This window comes from Dendrobates tinctorius, unplaced genomic scaffold (genome assembly GCF_039654945.1).
Source record: "Dendrobates tinctorius isolate UK_male_01 unplaced genomic scaffold, ASM3965494v1 ptg000016l, whole genome shotgun sequence".
Classification (NCBI taxonomy): domain Eukaryota; kingdom Metazoa; phylum Chordata; class Amphibia; order Anura; family Dendrobatidae; genus Dendrobates; species Dendrobates tinctorius.
The window spans coordinates 9,045,240-9,072,016 of NW_027361684.1; the positions used below are offsets into that span (position 1 = coordinate 9,045,240).

General features: G+C 43.1%; 2 protein-coding genes across 5 annotated transcripts in view; both read right to left on the reverse strand.

Moving 5' to 3' along the window:
• GOSR1 (golgi SNAP receptor complex member 1) overlaps positions 1–12,698 on the reverse strand; it is a 131,050-nt gene extending 118,352 nt beyond the window's left edge. Inside the window, exons 1-2 of one of the 4 annotated variants that reach the window (XM_073565415.1) lie at positions 12,473–12,698; positions 2,189–2,309 (exon numbers count right to left, since the gene is read on the reverse strand). In XM_073565415.1, coding sequence (XP_073421516.1) covers positions 2,189–2,309; positions 12,473–12,503 — 152 coding nt within the window. In that variant the 5' untranslated portion in view covers positions 12,504–12,698. Of the gene's footprint in view, positions 1–2,188; positions 2,310–12,256; positions 12,438–12,472 lie in introns of those variants that run through there. The other 3 variants (XM_073565417.1, XM_073565412.1, XM_073565413.1) reach the window with 3 other exon arrangements.
• A 10,834-nt stretch (positions 12,699–23,532) lies between these two features.
• Positions 23,533–25,880, reverse strand: LOC141078516 (uncharacterized). The gene is made up of 4 exons (XM_073565167.1): positions 25,728–25,880; positions 25,462–25,603; positions 25,233–25,377; positions 23,533–24,637 (listed from the first exon to the last, which is right to left on the reverse strand). The coding sequence occupies exons 1-4, from the start codon at positions 25,878–25,880 to the stop codon at positions 23,854–23,856; spliced, it is 1,224 nt and encodes a 407-aa protein (XP_073421268.1). The 3' UTR covers positions 23,533–23,853.
• Between the last annotated feature and the right edge of the window lie 897 nt (positions 25,881–26,777).

Consider the following 26,777-nt stretch of genomic DNA (forward strand, 5'->3'; position numbering starts at 1 on the left):
AGCCGTCAATCATGCCCCTGTGCTGCCGTCTGGGCCCCGCCTCCCATAGCCGTCAATCATGCCCCTGTGCTGCCGTCTGGGCCCCGCCTCCCATAGTCGTCAATCATGCCCCTGTGCTGCCGTCTGGGCCCCGCCTCCCATAGCCGTCAATCATGCCCCTGTGCTGCTGTCTGGGCCTCGCCTCCTTCTGACTCCTATGCCGACGCCTGCTCTGTGAAAACAGCTCTCGGGCATGCGCAGTGCGCGCTGCCCGTGAACTGACATCAGGCGGTCACGCCTGCGTGTTGTGGAGGCCCCAGATCCTGCCCCGCAGTGTGTATGTTAGGATGTGTTCACACTTCGGGGCAGAATCTGGGGCCTCCACAACACGCAGGCGTGATCGCCTGATGTCAGTTCACGTGCAGCGCGCACTAAATAAGTGAGTAAAATAAATTACTATATATACACTGTATGTGATATATATATATATATATATATATATATATATATGCACATATATATGGCTGTTTGCGTCCTATTACTGTGTATTTTAATACAGTACAGCTTACAATGTAATGTATGGCCTTTTCTTGATTATTTTATGGTGCTCTTTCTCCATAGACGAAAGTAGAAAAAAACGGAACAGAGAGCCTGTAATATTGGTCAGGGTCATCCATGCAAAAAAGGAAAGAGGACAGAGCCAGGTTACAGGCATGTATGCAAGTACTTGCATAAAAATACAGTAATTATCCAGAGCCAGCATGGGTTTAGCAAAGAAGTCGTGTCAGACTAATTTCCTTCTATTATGGAATTTCTGACTGGGTGAATCAGGGAAATGTGGTAGATAAAGTATATCTCAACTTCAGCAAAGCATTTGATAAACTATCTCATACTATCCTTATTGAAAGAATGACCAAATATGGGATTGACAAGGCTACAGTTAGGTGGATTCATAACTGGCTCAGTGATCGTACTCAAATAGTGGTAATAAATGGTTGCACATCTAATTGGAAAAATGTTTCAAGTGGGGTACCAAAGTCTGTCCTGGCCCCAGTGTTGTTCCAACATTTTTATAAATGATCTAGATAAGGGAATTGAAGGTAAACTAATTAAATTTGCAGATGATGCAAAGCTAGGTGGGATAGCTAACATTAGAGAAGACAGAGAAAGGATTCAGAAGAATCTATATAAGCTTGAACAATAGGCAGAGACTAATAGAATGGTATTTAACAAGCAGAAATGCAAGATTCTACATCTGGGTAATAAAAACGAAAATGATATCTATAGAATGGGAGGAATAGAATAAAGCAACAGCACATGTGAAAAAGACTTGGGTATACTAATAGATCACAGACTGCACAAGTCAACAGTATGATGAAGCAGCAAAAAAGGCAAACAGTTCTAGGATGTATTAAGAGAAGCACAGAGTCTAGATCATGTGAAGTATTTATCCCCCTCTACTCCTCCTTGGTCAGGCCTCATCTGGAATACTGTGTTCAGTTCTTGGCACCACATTTAAAAAAAAAAAAAAGACATCAACAAACTGGAGCACGTTCAGAGAAGAGCTACCAAGATGGTGAGCAGACTGCAAAGTATGTCCTATGAGGAACAATTAAAGGATCTGGGAATGTTTAGACTGCAAAAAAGACTAAGAGGAGACTTAATAGATGTCTACAAATATTTGAAGTGATGTCACAGTGTGGAGGGAGGATCATCATCAATCTCATTTGCACATGGAAACACGAGTAGCAATGTAATGAAACTGAAAGCGAGAAGATACAGATTAAGATATTAGAAAAAAACTTTTTGACAGTGAGGGTGATCAGTGAGTGAAGCAAGCTACCATGAGAGGTGGTGATTTCTCCTTCAATGGAAGTCTTCAGAGGCTGGACAGACATCTGTCCGAGTTGGTTTAGTGAATCCTGCATTGAGCAGGGGGCTGGACACAATGACCCTTGAGGTCCCTTCCAACTCTAACATTCTATGATTTTATGTCACAGATAGTTCTTGGGATATTTTGAAGAACTTCCTTCAACTATTCAGACAATAGTTTTACTATTGTAGTTTCCTCGCAGTTATTTCAAACGTTCAGAAAACAAGCTGTGATGAGAATTAGCCATTAGAATTTTAACGTGTGAATGTAAAAAGTAATAGGAAAATTTGACCCAAAGAACAGAAAAACAAATTAATAAAAAAAATTAGGTAGTACCTATACCTGTCGCGTCTTCCCTCTCTTGAGTTACTGTGGGAGTAGCTTGTACAGAGTTTGCTAAAGGAAACTAATTTGAGATCTAGTTCATTTTCCAGTTGTCTGGCCTGCTTCCTCAGATCTGTGAATTGAAAAAAAGAACAAAGTTACATTATCACATACATAAAGTTCTGTTGATTTTTTTTTTTCTTAAACCAGCGTACGGTTTCAGAGATAGAGATTTTAATTTAGCGCTAATTTTTATGGTGTATACAAAAGGGTATGACTCACAGCGCAATTATTCAGAGCAGACTACAGACACGCCCCATTGGAAGACATAAAAAAAATTAGCACTAAATAAAAAAGTCCCACATCTCTGAAGCCATAAGGCAGTTTTGCAAAAAATAAAAAATAAAAAATAATTGGAAAACTCAAGAGAGCAGCGAGAATAAAACATGAGCAAAAATTGTCCACTTTTGACTTGGTGACATGGCATTACATGGCTTGGCTTCTCAGCTGTTATTTGAACAAGAACTTGTTCTGAAATATCTCAGGTATCCTGGACGCTCTCTCCATGATCACTGCAACCAGAACAAAGGAAAGCCCCCATAGAAAGTTTCCAGGTGAACAATCTCAAATATTGGATATGTCAGAGCAGCAATCATCATTTAACCAGAGGGAAGATGTGGGACAATACTTCAAATAAAGAAATGTACTCCCTGGTGGAAGGGAGAACACAGAACAATCTGGTAGATAATTGTGCTGAGGTTACTCTGTTCTGTAAGATAGGCCTTCAATATCACACAGGTGGGATCTAAAGATCTCCATCACATTGGATCAAGATCTGCCAAATCTCCGACTTCAGCAAGGCCAGACGACCAATTAATGAGTATGGCTACATCCCGACTCTTAAGCATCGGGTAGATGGCAAATCAATGCTCGACCCTTTGGTTTTTCAGAGATCAGTCACTGCCGGAAGTGTCCAGCAGCAGCTGGCTCCTCTTCACCCATAGAAAACACATGAAAGCTCAGCAGAGCCAAATGCTCTTTTGAATGACCGAGAGATCTGCCTGCCCAATGAGCGTTGGCACCCTGCTCTCAGGTAGGGCATGAGCTGCCATACCAGCTACAACCGTTACTAAACATACTTGTACACATTGTGTTATGTTAGTGTAGAGGGCAAATGTTTCTTTTTTTCCCCAATTAATTCAATGGGAGAGTATGGTGCATTCTGCATGCAAAAAAAAAAAAAACCCACCAAGAATTGGCATGATGTTTTGATTTTTTTCAACATTGAGTAAAATACATGGAAAAAAAATGCGTGATATGCACTTTGGGCAAATTATCCCGCTGAAATCAATTACAGTAGTTTTTAAGAATAACTAAACGTTCGTGTTTTTTCAAATTTATCAATGGTCGGCAGATTTGTGGGGAACTAAGTCCCGAGACCCCTCTTTCCCCCACATCACTCAGACTTACTTCAATATGTCCAAAAAAAAAAACAAAAAAACAGTGAGGCACTTCATTAATAAAATATTATGGCTTTAAATTTCAAGTGTGGGATCTCTTCATGTCCGAAGGCCACTGTTGTTATGGACTATAATGTTGGATCCCTCAACAGCCCCCTGAACAATGTACAATTCCTATGTGACTGAGCATACAGAGCGCGCAGAGATTCAATGGAAGCATAGACTAGTATTAGCGATGTGCGGTTGGAGTAATGTAGTATCGGCATCACTAGTGAGACTGATACATCTTGGGAAGAAAACAAGTGACCCCACAATATATTAGCAGATTTAGTAGGTAAAGGCAGCTTTGGCATCTGTTAGTAAATATGATTTTTTTTTTTTTGTTTGTTTTAGACTTTAAGAAAACAAAAACCCCTTCCGATTTACACATCCAGAGCAATCATTTCTAAACTTTTGTTAGTAAAGACATGAGCATGTAAATTCTTTAGAAATGCTGAGAGAGACAAACATTTTGACTTCAGGGGATCAGGACGTACAGGTTAAGCTGCAAATCTAGCAAATAGTTCTGAAAAAACCCAGACAACTGTATCTTTACATTGCTGCACATGGGGTATTGTCCTTATATTGTAGGCGACAAGTAAGCAGAAGGGCTCTGTGCAATCGCAATATTTGGAAGCATCCAATTCTGTAATGGTTCATTTAGATGCTGATCTAGACCCACTAAAGTGCGACGTTGATCGGCGCTCTTTTACTGGTCTGTGTACACTTACCAATGAAAACACACGGGAATTTATTCGCGATCATTGTGTCCCCATACAGCCTATGTTATCAGCAGCACGTCGCCTGTTTATGATGTGCAATATGCTGCTGCTAAAGATGACTTTTATGTTGACATGAATGATCTGCTCACATGATGAACAAGAGTTTTGCTCCTTCGTTGGGAAGTTTATATGGGCCAATAACTTGGGAACAAATATTCTTCCGGAAATCATGTCCACTCATTATTTGCTACTCTGAAACGTGGCATTAATCACAGAAGATTTGTGTAACTTCAAGATTGTGGGTGCTATGAAACATCACATTCTAATGTGACCATCAACCATCACAAAAAAGTGAAACATGTTGAAAGTACAATTGTGACTTGCATGAATCAGGTCTGTAAGTTGGCCTTTTTTTTTTTTTTTTTTATACAGCCAGATGACTGGCCTTAAATAAATGCAAGGGAGCAAGTCACAGACGTGTCACACTGACAGTTTTGGTTATGTGATATAGCCTTATTCAGCAGAGACAGCAGCACATTACAAAGGACAGTTTAACATGTTTGTGAAATGCAGACATGTGAAATGGAGCTAAGGATATAATGTGTAGCAAATCATGAAGACCACATTGAAAGAAGCTTCTATAGACATCAATGAAAATCACATTATATTACAACATATCTATGACTAGGTTGTATTATAACAGCTCTGAATCAGTCAGGGGACTGTAAGTCACAGAAATATTTTTGGTTGTACAATTGTGAGACTCGCTGCCGCACAGAACATCGTCATTTATCCCTAGCCTAAAGTGCTTCCATCTTGACACTAAAAGACTGAATCGCCTATCCCTGCGAGTCATCAGCGCTGTTACTTTGAACACAATTTTTCATTCTTCTGTAAATAAATCTTTAATTAAACAATATATTGATCTTGCCGTCAGTAAATAGCTTTTCTGTTTACACCCAGAGGTTAAAAGACTGTCCAAACCATGTCAGCTCATTACAAGAGACCGCTCAGACTAATCAACCAACACAACTGAGTCAGCAAAACATGAACAGGACAGGTCACCACGGAGCACGTAAAAAAGCTTTCACTCACTGAGAGCAGGCAGAGATCTTAAATTAATGTGGACTTTAAACATATTTAACCCCTTAGTGACGGGGCCAAATTTTTGAAATCTGACCAGTGTCAATTTATGTGGTAATAACTCTGGAACGGTTCAATAAATTCAAGTGATTTTGAGAATGTTTTTTCGTGACACATTATACTTTATGATAGTGGTAAAGTAAGGTTGATATCTTTTGTGTTTATTTATAAAAAATATCAGAAATTTAACAAAAATGTAAAAAAAATAGCAATTTTCAAACTTTGAACGATTATCCCATTAATACACAGTCATACCACAGCAAAACATTCATAAACAACATTTCCCACATGTTTGCTTTACATCAGCACCATTTGTAAAATGGTATTTTATTTTCTTAGCATTTTAGGAGGTTTAAAAATGTAGCAGTAATTTTTCATGGAAATTTACAAAATTTATTTTTTAGGGACCTCTCCAGGTTTGAAGTGACTTTAGGGGTCCTATATATTGGAGAACACCCAAAAGCGATACCATTTTAAAAACAGCACCCCTCGACATATTGAAAACTGCTGTCAGATAGTTTATTAACCCTTCAGGTGCTTTTCAGGAATTAATACAAAGTGACATGATAGGAATGAAAAGTTGATTCTCACCACCTAAATGTCGCTAACTTCTGAACAGGTCAGTGTAGCTGGCAGACTCTAAGGGCCCCGTCACACATAGCGACTCACCAGCGATCCCGACAATGATATCAACGTGTCAGGATCGCTGGTGAGTCGCTACATGATCGCTGGTCAGACAGCTTCACCGGCGAACAGCACCAGCGACGCCCAGCGTCGCTGTGTACTTAGTTACCAGCGCGCTGATGCAGGGAGCTGGTAACTAAGTTACACATCGGGTTTCTAAGGGACGTGCGTCACTTAGAAACCCGATGTGTACCTTAGTTACCAGCTCCCTGCATCAGCGCGCTGGTAACTAAGGTACACATCGGTTTTCTAAGCACAGCGCCGTGCTTAGAAACCCTGCGTTTACCTTAGTTACCAGCCGATCGCTAGTCTCCCGCCTGTCACACGCAGCGATGCGTGCTGCCCAGTGGGAGACCAGCGACCAAAAAAATGTCCAGGGCTTTCCTACAGCGATCAGCGATACCGGCAGGGTGTCGTCGCTGATCGCTGTCACACACAGCGATCTCGTTGGTAAGATCGCAGTTGCGTCAAAAAATTGGGACTTGTGACAGGGCCCTAAGGCCGCTATTTGCTCGTGAATTGCCACTGCAAACATCAGGACCACACAATCATGATCTCAGGGTGCCGATGGGAATAAAGAGGGAGAAGCCATACTCTTTTAAACATTTATATGATATAGTCTTTATTGAGAGCAGCATCTAAGGGGTTAAACAGATATGGACGGTGACAACACTGATCTTGGCTGATGCAGCAAGTTGTCAGCTATAATGTACAGTCGACATCTGCTGGATTGTCACCTGTATGGGGATGCTATTCTCTTATATATCAGGTCAGTTAAAAGACATATTGACGGTCATTAAGGGGTTAATAATCTTTATTTACATAGAAATAATAAAACAACATGGTGGTGAGCTTCTCTGGTTGCATGCCATGAAATTAACTACTGATTGTATGTGAGTTACATTTACTGAACGAAGTAAAGAGGTTGGAAATAGAGTGCCGATTATGTTGTCATGGCAGATAGTGGCCTACTTAAAGAAGCCCTCCCGTGAAAATTTGCATCTTGTTAATATGTTGCAATCATCATATGATATAGCACTGTGTACTTACAATTGCTCATTTTGCCTTTCAACCCAGTTTATTCTTCTCTTTTTCTCTGCTCTATGTACAAACAGGAAGTCTCTTTTCCCTACAGAAATCATTCCCCTCTTCTACTCCTGACCCAGCTGTTCCCTACTACCATTGACTTTTGCAGTGTCAGATGAGTCAAACAGGGAAAATTGACCTGCTGCTCTTTCTACATAGAGGTTAGGGTGCTTTTACATTGCGTTCGGGCACCCATTTGGTGGTTCCGTCAGAGCTTACATCTGAACCTCCAGTAAAACGTGATTTGGATGTACGTGCCAACAGGCCCATAGACTGTAATGGCGCTGGCAGAAAGAACATGAGCTCTGATGTAAGGGTGGATAAAAATCAATGTTTAAAAAAAAAAAAAAAAAAGATTTTTTTTATTTAAATTGGATTTTTTTCAATAAACTGCTTTTTGAGGAAAATATTTTACCATCCAAACGTTCTTCCATCATGAGATAAAGCTGAGTTGTTTAACTCAGTAGAATAAAGGCTGTATATGTGTAACATTCACAATGCCATGCTCTTCCAGAGGTTTCTGTAGGATTAGTGGGCAGTTTCTCTCCTATATTATCACAGACGCTCGCTTTACTTACGCAGTTCTCAAAACTGAATTTGACTCCGCAGAGGTCCCAGCCTCTTCTTCATGGCAAAAATGTTACAACATGAACAGAGTTGAGAAAAAGACCTTAATCCTATTGTTCTACAAACCTATGAATACAGAATCAACCCCTTCAGTGCCAAGTCCAAGAAGTTAGACAATATGTTTCTGATTGTTTGGAGTGGAATAGATCTGCACAACACAAGAAGAATGTGAATCTAAGTGTGAGGAGGAGGAAGGGCAAGCAGACAAGAAAATGAAAGTGAAACTTTGAGCACAATACTGCAGCATAGCCACAGACAGACAAGTCTGGCTCTGTTTGTGTGTACGATCTGAGGTTTATTACATTCTTTCCTTATAATGGCAGCAGGCCGTAAAAGAGACCCAGTTTGGGAATATTTTAATGAAGCTCCTTCGCCTATCGGTAAGGCAGGCATGCGTGCAAAATGCAAACGATGCAACAAAGATGCAAGGCCTGGTGGCGCGAATGAGGCAACATCATGAGAAGTGCGGTGATGAAGATGACCAAAGAAACACTTCTGAACAGGCAGGATCTTCAGGTTGGTAAACATTTTTATTGAATCCTATTTCTAAAGACTGAACTGTCATGTGTGAGAAAAATTATATTTCTTATTATTACTGCATGTTACTGTCATTTGGTACAGTTATGAAGAAAAACAAATATTCCTTTTGGGGCAGGGGCAGTGATGTGTTGTGTACAATAAGCAGAAATTGTATAAACAATAAAATAACAGCATTGACTTTTTTTGTTTAGGGGAATTCATGGATTCTGGAAACTATCCACCTCCAAGATCACCATCATCCTGTTCTACAGTTTCAGAGTTATCCATCCAGGATAGTGCTTCATTAGCAGCAGCAGCATCATTATCAGACACCCACAGCCACATATCACCATCACCCTAAAGGAAGAAAAAACCTTTACCTCCTGGAACCACCATAGATAGGTTTGTGATAAGAACTAGCAGATTAGAAAAAGAGTTGATTGATAAAAAAATTGCCCAGTTTATTTATGCAACAAACTCTTCTTTCCGTCTGACTGAGAACCCACATTTCATTAATATGGTTCAGTCACTGAGACCAGGATACAGTCCACCCAGCAGAGCTGATGTTGCAGGGAAACTGCTGGATCAAGTGTATGACAGAGAAATGGAGCAATGTGCAACAGCTCTGGAGGGTAAAATTGTTAACCTAAGTATTGATGGGTGGAGTAATGTCCACAATGATCCTAGTGTATGTGCTTGTATAACAACAGAAGAAGGTAAAGTCTTCCTTGCACAAACAACTGATACGTCAGGAAATGCACACACAGCAGAATACTTACAAGAAGTGGCAGTAAAAGCTATAACGACATGTGAACAAAAATTCAAATGTCTAGTACGCAGTTTGGTCACTGACAATGCTGCAAACGTATCCAAGATGAGAAGAGATTTAGAAGAGCAGGGAGGGAATACAAAGCTGCTAATAACATATGGTTGCAGTGCTCATTTGCTGCACCTCTTAGCCAAAGACTTAAGTGTTCCAGAAATAAAGGCTAATGTTGTTGAAATTGCTAAATACTTCCATAATAATCATTTTGCTGCAGCAGCTCTGAAAAGGATGGGTGGAACCAAGCTAACGCTCCCACAAGATGTTAGATGGAACTCTGTGGTGGACTGTTTTGAGCAGTATATCAAAAACTGGCCTATTCTGATGACACTTTGTGAAGAAAATCGAGATAAAATAGATGGCACTGTCACGGCCAAAATCCTCAACATTGGGCTTAAGAGAAATGTTGAACATATGCTGAGCTTCCTGAAACCCATCTCTCAAGCTTTAAACAAAATACAGAAAAATAGCTGTTTTATTGCGGATGCTGTTGAAATTTGGAAGGAACTGAGTGAACACTTAAAAACAGAACTACACATGGACAGAATTAAATTACAAGCAGTAAACAAACGAATGGGACAAGCACTGACTCCAGCTCATTTTTTGGCAAATATTGTCAATATCCAATATCAGGGTCAAAACCTAAGTGCTGAGGAAGAGGAGTTAGCTATGACATGGGTATCCAGCAATCATCCATCTTTAATGCCAACTATAATAAACTTCAGAGCTAAGGGGGAACCATTCAAGAAATATATGTTTGCTGAAGATATTTTAAGGAAGGTCACACCAGTAAACTGGTGGAAGTCACTTAAGCGCTTGGATTTAGAGACTGTTCAAGTAATGATTTCACTTTTAACAGCAGTAGCTTCTTCTGCAGGTGTTGAAAGAATATTCTCTTCCTTTGGACTCATTCATTCTAAATTGAGAAATCGGTTGGGACCCAATAAAGCAGGAAAGCTTGTTTTTCTTTTCCAGATTATGAATAGGAACAAAGAAAGAAGATGATGATGAAGATGACGACAAGTGAGCTACAGAGGACAGCAGGGACAGTAGTATTTAAGTTTTTCATGTGTCGGCTGGGCTGACAGTCTAAGTTTCTTAAAATGTATATATATTTTGTTTAGCCAAATTAGTTAACAAACATGGATGTTTGTTTAAGCAAATAACTTATGCTGTAATGTTATTGTTTCAGTTGAATAAATCTATTTAAATTGTTATTAAGGTCAGGATTATTTTTCTCCTTCCTAAGTACAACAGAACAGTGGTGTCCAAATATGAATGTTTAACCCATTAAACTGGGGAGAAAAAAGTAATATAAAAAGTGATTCTAAAAATCTTTATCTACTTGCATGTTAAAGTAGCAAGAACTAGTTTAGGTAGAAACTTTGATTTAAATCACTGATTTAAATCAAGCCTTACTGACTAGTGATTTAAATCGTGATTTAAATCAGTTAGATTTAAATCAAATCCACCCTGTCTGATGTACATCATTTTCGGAAGTGCACGCCTACTGGAGGAGGACACCCAGACGTAATAGGTGTACACTCTCAGGCTGTGTGCCCACGATGCGATTTTTAAGCGTTTTTGCCATGATTTTTGGCACGAAAATATTTAAAAATCGTGTACAGAACGTCCCCCATGCATTCCTATGGCATTCCGCACATGCTGTGCTAATGCTGCGCTATTTTCCGCGGCGGAATCGCATTGCAGAAAAAAAATAAAAAAAGAAAAAAGAAAAAAAAAGCGCAGCATGATCATTCTTTTGTGCGGAATCGCAAAGAATTGCCGCGATTCCGCACCCATAGGAATGCATGAGAATCGCTTACTTCCCGCATGTGGCTAAGCCGACCATGCGGGAAGTTAAGCGTCTCATGTGCGGTTAGTACCCACGGTGTGGAGGAGAGGAGACTGTCCTCCAGGCCCTGGGTACCATACCCCTGTAAAAAATATAAAAAATAAAAAATTGGGGTATATTTACCTTCCGACGTCCCGCGCTGCATTCCCGGGCCACAGCGTTCCCAGTAATGCCTTGCGGCAAGGTCCTGTGATGACGTAGTCTCGCGAGATCGCTATAGTAACGCGAGACCAACGTCATCACAGGTCTCGCAAGGCATCGCTGGGAATGCTGAGGCCCGGGATGGCAGCGCGGGACGCCGGAAGGTAAATATACCCTGATTTTTTATTTTTTTTTATCATTTTTAACATTCTATCTTTTACTATTGATGCCGCATAGGCGGCCTCAATAGTAAAAATCCGGTCACACTTGTCAAACACTGTTTGACGAGTGTGACCAACCTGTCAATCACTTTCCAAGCGATGCTTCAAATCGCTTGGAAAGTGCTTGAGAAAATCGCGGTAAAATCGCTGTGAAACCGCGCTAAAAAAAACAGCGCGATTTCTGGGAAGGAGTCCGGTTTTCAGTGTGCGTTTTAACACACAACGTGGGCACATAGCCTCATTCTACCTTTCTCAGAACGTTATTGCAATATTGCAAAAAATAACATTTCTAGGTTCACCGGGAGTACAAGTGTTCAACCTAATAAAACAACATATTATTTATCCCATAGGATAAACGCCAGGACAAAAATTGAAATGGTAGAATGCTGATTTATGGTCATTTTCCCTGACAAAAAAAAAAAAAATATATAAATGAATAAATATAGATCAGGAAGTTGTAAGGAACCCAAAATGGCCCCAGTAGGATCTAAGGCTCGTATCAAAAAATACAAGCCCTGATACAAGTAAAAAATAAAAGGAATAGTTTTTGGAGGGCGAGGAAGAAAATTCGGAAACAAAGATGAACGGACTGGGACCCTGTTGGCCGAGGGTATAACCCTGCCAGCGTCCCAATCCTGACATTTCTGGAGCATTATTACATGTGGTGCTTGTACAATGGAGATAGTCCTGGGCCTGGACATTATGGTCTGTGGAGGGCAGACTTCAGGTTGTCATGGTAACAGTCAGACCTCTAACTCACACGCTACATTGCTGTTATCACTTGTCTGGACGCCTCCACTGCTCTTCAGCCTCATTACAGCTCAGTAATAGGAAAGTCTTCCCTGCTGAGGTTTATTTCACTACACTGCAGGTTGATATCACTCCTCCACAGGTAAAACCGAGCAAGCAGCAGCCTGCACACAGTCCCCACACACACATTCTCCGGTGCTGCCCGCCTCTAGGATCCGTTTCTCACCTTCCCAGTAGTTACTGCTTCCCGCCGCCATCTTTGTTGTCCAACGTCACCCAGTCCGACTACTGACTGATAGAGGTGAGAGAAATTGGCTAGAAAGCCGCTCTGACGAGCCAAAGAGGTTCCCACCCGGCGGCTGCGAGACAGCGACACCTGCTGCCCGAAGGTGAGAACGCTGCTGTTTTGTTCCCAGGGTGATGAGCAGTGAACTCTCCGCCCGGCCTCTGACATTGTGGCAGAGTTATTCTCTGTGGTGGCTCAGCCTTCAGTTCTACCAGAAATGGCTTTTATTTATATAGCCCCAACAGATTTTACAATCACAGCACTTTACAATTAAGCGGGGGGACATGTACAGACAATCTTTGCGTCTTTCCAGTCTTTATGTTAGGTTACCTATTTAAAGGGGTTTTCCAGATTTAGAAAATAAAAACTCCCCCAGCTGCAGTTTGTTTTAAAATAAACCAACCCTTTCTTTACTCACCCTCCCCAGGTCCAGCACCGAGTCTCCTCTGCTGCTCACGGTGTGAGTGTTGTGCGCTGACGTTACATTGGTATTGCTGCAGCCCATTGGTGACCTCAGAGGCTCCTGCCGTCGTCTCCTCAGACAGAAATCACTGATTAGCTGCAGCACTATTAACGTGACGTCAGCGCTGCAGACGATAACACAGCAGAGACGCAGTGCTGGACCTGGGGAGGGTGAGTGAGGAAAAATATTGTTTTTGTTACAATAAACTGCAGCTGGGGTTGAAGGCCGGGGTCACACTAACCGATGCAAAATACGGTCCGTAGTTTACAGGTGTAATACGGATGAATGACCCCTAAATAGTGCTCCGTATGTCATCCGTATGGCGAGATTTTCTCGCCACCTTGCAAAATGGACATATAATGGAGCCCTATGACAGGGTTTCGAACAGAAACGAAATAATAGATATAGACACATAGAATGCATATATATATATATATATATACACACACAAGTCATTGAGACAAACATATATATATATTTATATTTCACAGAGTTCTTCATAGCAGAATAGCCGCTAATTAAATTGCCGGGTTCTATCAAATCATTCCCCAACCCGACATGAAATGACACATGGTTTACATTCAGTAAAGCATTTCATTTCATGTTTTATAATATGTCCCTGACTAATAATTAGATGAGGGTTTGTGTGCAAAATTTAGGAGTTGTAAACCATGAATGTAAACCATGTGTCATTTCATGTCGGGTTGGGGAATGATTTGATAGAAGCCGGCAATTGAAAAAGCGACTATTCTGCTATGAAGAACTCTGAAATATAAATATATATATGTGTGTCACAATGACATGTATGTGTATGTATGTATATATATATATATATATATATGTATTCAATGTGTCTATATCTATTCTTTCGTTTGTGTTATTAAACCTGTCAGTGTGCGTTTACTGTATAGCGCACTGAATTGCCGGCTTTGCTAAAAGACACCTGGTGCGTATTTCTCGCAAGTCACACGTGTGGTCCATGTGTAATGCGTATTTTTAGCGCACCCATAGACTTGCATTGGCGTATTACGGGCGTAGTACGCTGACAATCGCCGCATGCTGCGATTGGCACGGAGCGTAGAATACGGACGAGAAATATACGGCTGTTGGGAGCTGCCCCATAGAGAATCATTGGTCCGTGTGTAATCCGTGCTTTTAACGCCTCTCACTCGTCCGTATTCCTCGCCAGTGTGACCCTGGCCTCACATTACAGCCAGTCACTCACAGAAGTGAATATAGAGATGTGCTGCAGACTGTGACATGCAGGGCCACCATCAGGGCATTACTGCCCTGGCTGGCGTATGGGGCCCGGTGGGCAGAGGGGGCCCACATCGGGCCCGGTCTCCTCTGGTCACCGGGCCCCTACCGGTGCTCAAGGACCTTGTTTTAGTGATAGATATGGGTCCCAGAGGTGGGGCCGGCGTATATTAGACATTTGTGGAATATCTTGTGGATAGAAATACCACATAAACCAGACAGTGTAAATGCTGCATTTTTTCTGTGGGTCTTCTCTGATTATTGCATTTTTAATGCGGTTTTCCCCCTTATTTGATGCAGATTTAAAGAAGAATTTTTAACGCGTTTTATAGTACAGAAAAGCTTTGATTCTACACTTAAAAAAAGCAACTGGACTTTTTTTTTACATGCATTTTTTTCATGCTCCAAATAAAAGCCCATTGATGCAAAAAAAAAAATCACACCCCTTCCCGACATTTGCAGTCATACGTCATGAAAGGGAAGTACTTCCCGCCCAATTAAATATACACGTCATGGCGATCACCCGGCACACAGGGGATTGAGCGCGGGTGATCGACACTCGGCTGTCATGGCCAGGAGCGGTGCCCGCACCTCTCCCAAGGGTTTAACCCCCTAAATGCTGCGATTGGTATCTCTCTGTCCTCCGTTCGGCGCCCCGCAACGTCATAGTGACCCGACGGCTCTAGCAAGCTTGTCATGGTTTAACAAGTCTGTGAGAGCAGACTGACAGTTATAATGCACGGCAACGCTTGCGCATTGTAAAGCTTTATAACTGCGATAAGACTGCTGAAAGTGAAAGTGAAAGTCCCATGGAAGAACGAAGTAAAAAAAAGTTGAAAAATATTTTTTTTTAAAAATCACAAACTCTATAAAACTGTCACACTAGTTAACGCCTTCAGTGAACATCATAAAAATGCAAATAAAAAAAAGCAAGGCAAAAAAATGTGCCTTTATCAACATATTGCCAAACGAAAGGTGGAATAAAACACACAAAAAAATGTGACTGTCAATAAGAATTGTATCGCTGGCGTCATTTTGTCCCGCAAAAAAATGAGCCGCCATACAGCTCCACCAGTGGGAAAATAACAAAGTCATAGCTCTGAGAATAAAGCAATGCAAAAATATATTTTTTTTCTAAAAAAAAGTTTTTATTGTGTAAAATTGCCAAAGCATAAAAAAAATTATATAAATGTGGTATCGCTGTAATGGTAACACGTCACCACTTCTGTATTTATCACCCACTCCTGGTATTAGCTTGCAAATACTGAGGTAAAATACTGACCAAATACTGAACGTGTGAACGTGGCCTTACAGGGATGCCAAATATGTATGTGTTATTTGCTGATTTTTGATGTTTGTTTGTTATTTTTTTTAAGCACATTTTAAATGTCATTATTTTTAGTAATTTTATAGGATGAAAAAAATCTCTGACACTAATTTTACCTTTAATATACAGGTACATAGAAAGGCACTGTTATCTCTATGTACCTGTACCATCTGCCTGTAAAAATAAAAGTATACAATGCTCATTCCAGTCAGGGCCGGACTGGGACTAAAATTCAGCCCTGGCATTTGAAGTTACACAGGCCCACTAGTCACATGGTGACTATATAATATCTTTGTACAGTTGTAGTTTACAAGAAGTGAGAGATTAACACGACTATATAACATGTAGTCACAGCTGTGCCCAGTATTTCAGCTCAGTCCTATTTATTGCTTTTAGGTACAGTACTCCTCCCAAAGCGCTGTCCCCTTTTGTATGCATGATTACAGAATTCCTGGCAGAACTGCTCTCTATTGGGCAACCAGACCCCCTGGTCATAGCCGCCCCTATCATACCTCCCAACTTTTGAAGAAGGGAAGGACGGACAAAGACTGCGGCGCGCGCAGCGCGCCGCTGTAAATTTTGGCCACGCCCAACCACACCCATTTCACAACTAGTCACACCCATGTCCACACCTAATCGCACCCATTTAGCACTGCTGATCACACTGACTGGTACTGAGGGCACAGTGGCTGGCATTATGGGCACACTGACTGGCACTAAGGAAGAGAGAAAACAGAGAGAGAGAGAAAAAAGAAAACAGAGAGAGCGAGAAAGAAAGGGGAAAGAAAGAAAGAACAGTGAGAGACAAAGAAAGAACAGTGAGAGACAGAGAAAGAACAGAGAGAGAAAGAAAGAGGGGAAAGAAAGAACAGAGAGAGACAGAGAAAGAACAGAGAGAGAAAGAAAGAAGTAAAGAAAAGAAAGAAAGAACAGAGAGAAAGAGAGGAAAGAAAAAGAAAGAAAGGGGAAGAAAGAACAGAGAGAGAAAAAAGAAAGATTAGAGAGAGAAAGAAAGAACAGAGAGAGAATGAAAGAACAGAGAAAGAAAGAAAAAGAGAGAAAGAAATAAAGAAAGATTCTACAAAGATACTATAGCAGCCCGGCTCCCATTGTATTGCCCACCTGAGCCTCCCGATGCAGGACCTATCATGATCCGCTCACATGGCCGACATCCCCGATTCCAAGGCGATCCTGCTGTCTGCGCTGTCGGAGGAGGACACGGTGATGGATCTGAAGCATTCCTGGTTCCGTCACAATCTCCTCAAGAAATTATCTCATTTCCGGTCAGCTTCCAGCACATCACTTCAGGTGGAACGTCATGTGTGTGTTTTAAAATGCTCCTCGGGGCTCCGCCGTGTACTCCTGTGTCAGTGGGAAAAGCCCGCTTTGTATGCTTTGTACACACTTGGCTCCGCTCCGTACATCCCGTACACATATGGCTCCACTCCATACATACACGGTTCCACTCCGTCCACCTTGTACACGCGTGGCTCCTCTCCGTACACCTCGTACACGCGCGGCTCCTCTCCGTACACCTCCTACACGCGCGGCTCCTCTCCGTACACCTCCTACACGCGCGGCTCCTCTCCGTACACCTCCTACACGCGCGGCTCCTCTCCGTACACCTCCTACACGCGCGGCTCCTCTCCGTACACCTCATACACGCGCGGCTCCTCTCCGTACACCTCATACACGCGCGGCTCCTCTCCGTACACCTCATACACGCGCGGCTCCACCTCGTACACACACGGCTCCTCTCCGTACACCTCATACACACACGGCTCCACCTCGTACACACACGGCTCCGCTCCGTACACCTCATACACACACGGCTCCTCTCCGTACACCTCATACACACACGGCTCCACCTTGTACACTCGTGGCTCCTCTCCGTACACCTCATACACACGGCTCCTCTCCGTACACCTCGTACACGCGCGGCTCCTCTCCGTACACCTCGTACACGCGCGGCTCCTCTCCGTACACCTCGTACACGCGCGGCTCCTCTCCGTACACCTCGTACACGCGCGGCTCCTCTCCGTACACCTCGTACACGCGCGGCTCCGCTCCGTACACCTCGTACACGCGCGGCTCCGCTCCGTACACCTCGTACACACGGCTCCGCTCCGTACACCTCGTACACACGGCTCCGCTCCGTACACCTCGTACACACACGGCTCCGCTCCGTACACCTCGTACACGCGCGGCTCCTCTCCGTACACCTCGTACACGCGCGGCTCCGCTCCGTACACCTCGTACACACGGCTCCGCTCCGTACACCTCGTACACACGGCTCCACTCCGTACACCTCGTACACACGCGGCTCCGCTCCGTACACCTCGTACACACGCGGCTCCTCTCCGTACACCTCGTACACACGGCTCCACTTCGTACACCTCGTACACACGGCTCCGCTCCGTACACCTCGTACACACACGGCTCCTCTCCGTACACCTCGTACACACACGGCTCCGCTCCGTACACCTCGTACACACACGGCTCCGCTCCGTACACCTCGTACACACAGCTCCGCTCCGTACACCTCGTACACACACGGCTCCTCTCCGTACACCTCGTACACGCGGCTCCTCTCCGTACACCTCGTACACACGGCTCCGCTCCGTACACCTCGTACACACGGCTCCGCTCCGTACACCTCGTACACACGGCTCCGCTCCGTACACCTCGTACACACACGGCTCCGCTCCGTACACCTCGTACACACGGCTCCGCTCCGTACACCTCGTACACACACGGCTCCGCTCCGTACACCTCGTACACACACGGCTCCGCTCCGTACACCTCGTACACACGGCTCCGCTCCGTACACCTCGTACACGCGCGGCTCCCGTACACCTCATACACACGGCTCCTCTCCGTACACCTCGTACACACAGCTCCGCTCCGTACACCTCGTACACACACAGCTCTGCTACATCCACACTGTAAATCCTGACCCCACACATACTTACCTCAACCAGCACCATGACAACAGCAAAGCAGAGTCTTGCAGACGGTAGAGGCAAGGCTGAGCGCACAGGACCTGTGATGAGGTCACAGGAGGGGCAGAGTCAGGGGTGATATGATCTGGACAAAGGCTCCTGATCATGTGACCCCCTGACTCCTCCCCTCCTGTGATCTCATCACAGGTCCTGCGAACAGAGCGAGCAGGCAAGCGAGTGCGACGCTGTGAGTGGCTGCGGGGGGGAGGGGGGGCGTGGCGGCTTATCTCCCTGCAGTGCGGGAGGAACTTGAATCTGGCGGCAGGAGCCACAGTGGCCGCAGCAGCTGGCAAGCGGCCAGATGTTCGGGCGCTGCCGCCCGCGGCCCACTTGACAGCGGCCCAGCGGGAAAATGCCCGGTTGGTTATATTGCCAATCCGGGCCTGATTCCAGTATAGAAAGTTCTCCTATGCTGCACAGTGCTGCCTGCAGATCATGGGTTTTGCTGCTGCTTGCAATGATGCAGGTTGGGGTTTGAATTCTGGGGAGACCGGACTTCAAGAAAAGAGGAGTTATTTATACTAATGGAAGCGTGTAACGAGCAGAGAGAAGCTGGCGCTTCCCGATAACGAGGAGCTACAGTGAAATAGCCATAGTGATCTCCCTGCTCTACCACTTTCCTTTCTGTAGACCGCTGGTCACTTTATGCCTACAGTCTAGAAAATGGCAGAGTGATGCAGTGACAAAGGCGCCAGCGTGCGCACAGGACGTCAGAGTCTTGGCGCGGTGAACACATCAGAATCCTGGATTAGGTGAACATACAACTCTGGCAAAAAATTAAGAGACCACATTCAAATGTTCAGTTTGTCTGATTTTTCTCTTTAAAGGTATATTTTTGAGTAAAATGTAAATTGCTGTTTTAGTCTATAAACTTCTGACAACATGTCTCCGAATTTCCAAGCAATACATTTTGTATTTTTTTTCTGACAAAGAAAAATGGTCAAGATAAAATAAAAAATAAAAAAAAAAACCCCAGTGCTTTCAGACCTCAAATAATGCAAAGAAAACAAGTTCATAATCATTTAGAAAAAGCAATACTAATGTTTGATCTCAGGAGGAGTTCAGAAATCAATATTTTGTGGAATAACCATGATTTTTAAAAACAGCTTTCATGCGTCTTGGCTGCTTTCCACCAGTCTTACTCACTGCCTCTGGTGCAAACATTTAAGCAGTTCTTCTTTGTTTGATGGCTTGTGACTATCCATCATCCTCTTGATTACATTCCAGAGGTTTTCAATGGGGTTCTGGTCTGGAGAATGGGCTGCCCATGACAGGGTTTTGATGTGGTGGTCTCTTAATTTTTGCCAGAGCTGTATGATGTTTTTTATTTTAATTAAAATGTGTGGTGTGACTGTGGGGGCACCATAAAATATGGGAGCACCAATACATTGTAGGGACCAGGGGGTGCGCACATTGGAGGTCACAGTGAGGCTAAGTGCACACGTTGCATATTTTAAGCAGAATTTTCCTGATAAAAACCGCATGTAACCGCTCCCAGAAACCGCATGCGTTTTTTTTTTGCGGTTTTAAAAGCGTTTGATGTGCGTTTTTCGTGCATTTTTCATGCGGTTTTCTATGCGTTTTTTATGCGGTTTGCGAGCGTTTTTAACTTCAGACAAAGTTGATTGAAAAAAAAGGTTATGAAGTCATTTCCTGTTACAACCTCTATTCTCCATGTTTTTTTTGCAAATGGCAAGACAGTGAAGATGCGTCCATTGCAGAGCCTGTGTTTGAGCCCAGAAATGATGCTTATTTTCCATCTTACAACATTGATTTTGCTGCACCACCACGAGCAGGTAATGCTGGACACAGTAGCTTCTTTTCCCGCACCGCATCTATCGTTTCTTGTATCAGCTCATTGTGCGCATCTATGCGCATGCATGGCGTGCACATGGTCTTGGATTGTCCTGTGTTTAATGTGCATTTATGCACATGTGTCTTTAGTGTGCATTGACAGGGTTCACATTGCGTTAGGGGACAATTTTCTGACGAGTCCACCATTGCCCGCCATGAAAATAATGCATCATAAGGCATGTCCACGTCGCAACGTGTTATCAAGTAGGCGTTAATGATGCACCCTTGAACGCTGCTTGCCATTTTTTGGTTGCGTTGGTGAACGCACTTGTTGCATGTGCAAATGCTATGTTACCTGGGCGCTACCATATTTTTACGCAATCGCTGCATTAATAATGATGACAATAATGACATCTGCTGTACTGCATACAAAATGTTTGCTTTAACGCCATGTTAACCGAGCCTTAGGCCTGCATTGCTCATAGTTTTACTTTTGTGTCTGACAAAAGTCTTTGAAAAAAAAAAGGCCCAAGGTTTTATGTTTGAATTTTACAAAGTAAAGTACAATGGTCAATGGAAAAGCAGCGTTCGCATGTACATGTGTTTGATTGCGTTATGGTGTGCATGCATTCTTTGCGTACAGATTTGTACATACTATATTTTAACACTCGATTGCTAGGGCGCATAAATGCAAGCGCGTGCAACTAGTTTTATATTACATAGGTTTTTTGGTCACACAATGCGGCTTCAGAAATAATGCTAATGTTACAGTACCGTAACATAATGTCCGTATATTTCTTAATGGTTTATTCTTTTGATGTATTTGGGACTCATATTTAATTCTCCCATAGGAGCGATGTCGTACAAGGAAGAGGAGTACAGCTTCCAAAAGAATGTGGGTCCACCCAATTCTTCAAGAGCGTGTGGACAAGGGCCACTTCAATCTTCTTTATCAGGATTTAAGGAAGTAAGATATAGTAGGGCAAATTATGTTCTTTGTGACTCAGTGAGCAACTAATTTTGTTTAAATTTGTTTTGTTGTTTATTGTAATCATGTGCAATACTTTACCTGTGTTTATTTTTTTTCTTATTCTTGTTTCAGGTATCTTGAGAAATTTGTCCACTTCTGCCGGCTGACAATACCAGCATTTGATCGCCTACTCGACCTTCTTTCACCCGAGTTAAATTATCAAGAAACAGTCATGGGAAGACCCATCTCTGCTGAGGAAAGGCTGCTCATCACCTTGCGGTAATTTTTTTTCACATTTTACCCCTCTAAAGATCCCATCAAACATCAAGCAGATGAACGCGAAAGATTTTCCCAAAACAAAAAATTTAAAAAAAAATTCCAATGTATCTGAAGTATTGCCGTATACTTTTCGGTTAAAACATCGAGGTGCTTGCATCCAAACCAAGGAAGGTTTCAAAGTGGAAAAATAAAAAATAAAAACAGCACTACACACTACAGGGGAAAAATAGAGTGTCTTTATTTTACATGTATTTCATCAATACATATGTAGACATGCAGGACGTTAGAGGAATGCTAGGGGAGGGATGTGCTGGACAACGGCCGTTTCTCGCTTACTCGATTAAACTCACTTCCACGGGTAAAGGAAAGGTAGAAGTGATATATAGCGAAAAGGCCATTCCAATAACGTCCTGCATGCATATTATCCTTTATTTGTATTTTGATGCTTTACTTACATTTTCCTTTCCATTTTTTACAGGTTTTTGGCCACAGGAGAGAGCTACACATCACTGCACCTACAATTTAGGGTTGGTAAATCCACCATCTCTCAAATTGTTAGGTGTACATGTGCCGTCATCTGGCAGAAGTTGCAGCCCATCGTCATGCCATCGCCGACCGAGGAGACTTGGCTGCAGGTCGCAGCAGGCTTTCAGTCTGTGGCCAATTTCCCAAACTGCATAGGTGCAGTTGACGGTAAACATGTGAGAGTGCAGAAGCCACCACGATCAGGATCACCCTTCTTTAATTATAAGAAGTATTTCTCAGTGGTACTGATGGCGGTGGCTGATGCACATTACAAATTTGTTGCCATCGACGTTGGTGCCTATGGTAGTACTGGGGATTCTCGAGTGTTGCGATCATCTCAGATCGGACTGCAAATTCTTCAAGGTGGCGGAACGCTTCCAGCCCCAAGACCTTTGCCGGGTTCAACACTTCCAGTGCCCTTTGTGATGGTATCGGATGAGGCGTTTCCCTTAAAGACCAACCTGCTGCGCCCATACCCACGAAGGACACTGGATAACCGGCGGAGGATTTGTAATTATCGGCTGAGCCATGCACGAAGATATGTGGAATGCACCTTTGGGATCCTGTGTAGTCAGTGGCGTATCTTTCACACTGCCATCCAGTTAGAGACTGACACTGTTGACACTGTAATTAAGGTGTGCTGTGTCTCCACAACTACCTCCGAGAATACAGAACAGAGGTAGATGAGGAGTCACAGCTGTCTGAATTAGTTGCAGTTGAAACCTCGGGTCAGGGAAGGCTTTCAAACTCGGGTGTGCGTGTGCGAGAAACCTTCACTGACTACTTCATGAGTCCTGAAGGTGCCGTGCACTGGCAATACTCCAGTGCCGGTGTTGAGCAGCCTGAACAGCTGAGAAGAAATGATGAGTAATCCCAAGCAAGAAAGTGGCGTGCTGATAAAAACTTTTGGACAAAATGATAAAAAATTTATAAATTTTTTGGCTGGTCAACAATAAATCTGGTCTCTGCGAACATCTATTCTTTACACACCACCATTACCCACTACACTCAATTTTCACAACATATCTACTATTATTTGTTAACATTTTTAACATATAGCCCATGGTGCGGTACTTTCCAAAAGGTAACATACCAAATATCACTACAGTACACAAAGGAGGCAGTTGTTTGGGGTGTCACAGCAGCACATTGGTTGGTTGAGCTGGTAGCTCCAATAGTGGTGAGGAGGCAGCGTGTAGTGAGCAGAGTTTCTGTCAACAGCTGAGATTATGGAAGTTTAAGGTTGTCCGTAGTGGGCGTATAATGGTTAAAAAATATTGAACCTCTGTTTCTGTTTTTTATATTGATTACAGTGTGTTTAGTCTTTGGCACCAAAAAATATTCACACACACACTGAGTCTTGAAACCATTTTTTTTTATATAAACAGTATCTAAATTGTGAAAAACACATATAAAAACACTGTATGAAACATACTTCAACTGAACGACAAACATTGTCGGAATAAATTTTACCCTGTCAACAGGACAGGCAAGGTGTCTGGTGGCTACGGAGGTTTTTTGACCAGATAACTTGGTTGGTATCTAAAGTGTCGAAAGCACATATAAAAACACTGTATGAAACATACTTCAAACGAACGACAAACATTGTCGGAATAAATTTTACCCTGTCAACAGGACAGGCAAGTTGTCTGGTGGCTACGGGGGTTTTTTGACCAGATAACTTGGTTGTTGACTAACCAAACCTCAAAATTGATGATAGTCTGGATCATAGCTATACGATGGATATAAGTTTTGAGACAACACCTGACTCATTAGAGAGTTTCCATGTTGACCACTACTTTGTGATGAATTTGGGCGGCCAAAAACAAATGAATCAGGATGGTCAGGACGTAAGGATGGCGCCTGACCAAACCGCTGCGAAGCAGCTGCTGCAGGTGGTGGCGGAGGCACACTGCGGGGATTAAAAAGGTTTATAATCCCACTGATTATGTCATTTGGTAGATTTGATGGTGTGTCAACAGACATTATAAGATTCCGACGGTCCCGTGGCATGGACCTCAGGTGGCTGGCTATGTTTAAACCAAAAGTGTCTATGTCATCCTGATGTCTTACATTATCTATAAGACTGAGGGTTCGGCTAGTGAGTTGTTGAATTGCACTAATGGAAGTCTCAGTTGTTGTCCCTTTTTTTGGTGCCGCCCTAGTCGATGCCACGGAACGGCCAGAACCTGCCCGCATCCAAGTGCGCCTTGACACACCACCAGCTGAGCTACTGGTAGCGACAGGTGCAGGAGCAGCAGAAGTCGATTCAGACACCAAAGTCCCGTCAGAGGACACACTGGTGTCCAATAAAGAATCACAACCAGCTGCTTCAGATGCCATGGAGGACATCACTGAAGAAGGCCTGTCATCCGGAGGAGCTGGAGAGGAAGACATGTCAAAGTCCTGGACCTCCTCGGCCAGACCAGTTTCCGGGCTTTTCTGTCCAGGGGCTGTTGACGGGCCGGAACTTATATTTCCATCCGTTCTGTTGAAGGAAGAAACACAAAATTATACCAAAACTAAAAAGTCTAAGTTTATAACTAGGTAAAAATAAAATATACATAATATGTAAAAAGCTGAACTCGGGTATGACATGAGATTTTATGGAAATTTTTATGAGCTTAAAGTCCACCTCTCGGCTTACAAACAAGTGATCTAACATAGTTTGCAGCATATGGGGACATAGTCTATGGCCTAGCATATTGGGGAATAAACTATGGAGCATGTTATGGAGCCATAACAAGGATCATTACATGGGGCATATTATTATCTTTACCATCTTATGGGGCCATTTTAAAACTTTGTGCTGAAATATATGGCCTGTTTTTGGTATGGAGCATGTTATGTTCACCTCTTGAAGTGTATGTTGCGTTATATGTGGATCCAGAATTAATATTGATATGCAATATGTTTAATAATAAAATTATTAAACATCGTCACATCTCACAAACATAACAGCATACTATCCCGAATATCAAACAATGTCCAGTCGTCATCTAGAGGCAACGGACCACTACCACAAATATCCAATTATCGTGACGTTAGCCAGACACTACTCCAGTAATCAAAGCGCTAATTACCTCCGCAAATTCCTGCTGGTTAAAATAAACTGCAGCTGATCAGCATATGGAACCTTCTTTCTAGGAGGTGAACTTCCACTTGGTGTCTTCATTGACTTGACCAGCCTGTCCGTTATTGAGCGCCATCGATTTTTCACATCATCCACTGCAATAAAATCAAAGAAAAACATTAATGTATTTTCACAAATTGCAGGCCAACTTTTAAATAGTACTCATAATACAAACTTACTAATCTGTTTTTGTCCCGCTCTTGGAAGGTCCGGCCACCGCGGATATATTTCGGTGACAATTGCTGGCCAAGCATCCCTTTTATTGTAGGATCCCTTGTATGCCTCGCTGGCACGGTCCCACACTTCAGGATGTTTCTCTATCTAAAAAATGAATAATCCATGTTAATAACTGTTATTTAAAAAGAATTTAAAAACAAAAAGTCCGTTTTGTCGCTATAATTTGGTCAACACATGTAGAGATATATCCACACTGAAACACACACACCAAACCAATGTCGATATGTTTGAATCCTGCTAGACCTTCCCCCAAAAAACCAAAAGCAACCCTACACGGCTCTTTCAACATAATGTCCGTCACCACTTGAACCACGTGTAACCATTTGAACGCAAATGAGCTGGGATTCAGAGCAAGAAGCATGTTTCAAATTTCACCTTATGTCACTATACGTGATGCATAAAAGCCTTGGGCTATCCCTTTTTCCTCACATTATAACCAACCGTAGGCCCAAGTATACCCCTAGGCCAAACACTAACCCTCGACATGAACCTAGGCCTAACACAATGCCAAACCCCACACCCTCTGCATGTCCCCTGGCCTAACAAGGCATACGCCAAGGGTAAACCTTGGCCTACGCTTTCCCTAACACCACACCAATTCCTAGTCCTAAACATAACCATCAACATTATAATAGGCCTAACAATAGACATAACCCTATGCACATGCCTAAGGCTATTTTCACACTAGCGCCTTGTATCGCTGGGGTCTATGCGCAATAGAATATGTAATAATGCTGCATACGCTTTTCCATTTTGGGTTATAGATGCATGAGTTTATACCATTCTATAGCCATGTTCATGCATGCTATTTCTAAAGCAGAAGTGCACATGGCCATCCACGCTACTGTGTGTATTTGGCGCATAAAGGTGCATTTGTTTTGTTTATCACAGGTCACACATACAAATAGCGGATGTGCGCAGCACCATGCACACCAAATTTAAACATAGGGATGCCGGACGCATTCGCATGGACGCGCACGAAATGCAACCCTAAAAACATTATATTTTTTTCACAACCAATCTTAAGGCCCTTTTACATTTAGCGATGCACCAGCGATCCGACCCGGTCAGGATCGCTGGTGCATCGCTAAATGATCGCTAGTGAGCTTTCACACAGAAAGATCTCACAGCGATGCAGCAGCGACGCAGCGCACGATACTCACCTTTCACACACAGCGATCCTGACGTCCTCCCGCCCGCCTCCACGCGGGAAATGGAGCCGGACATTCTCGCACGATCAGCGATGGACAGCGGGGGA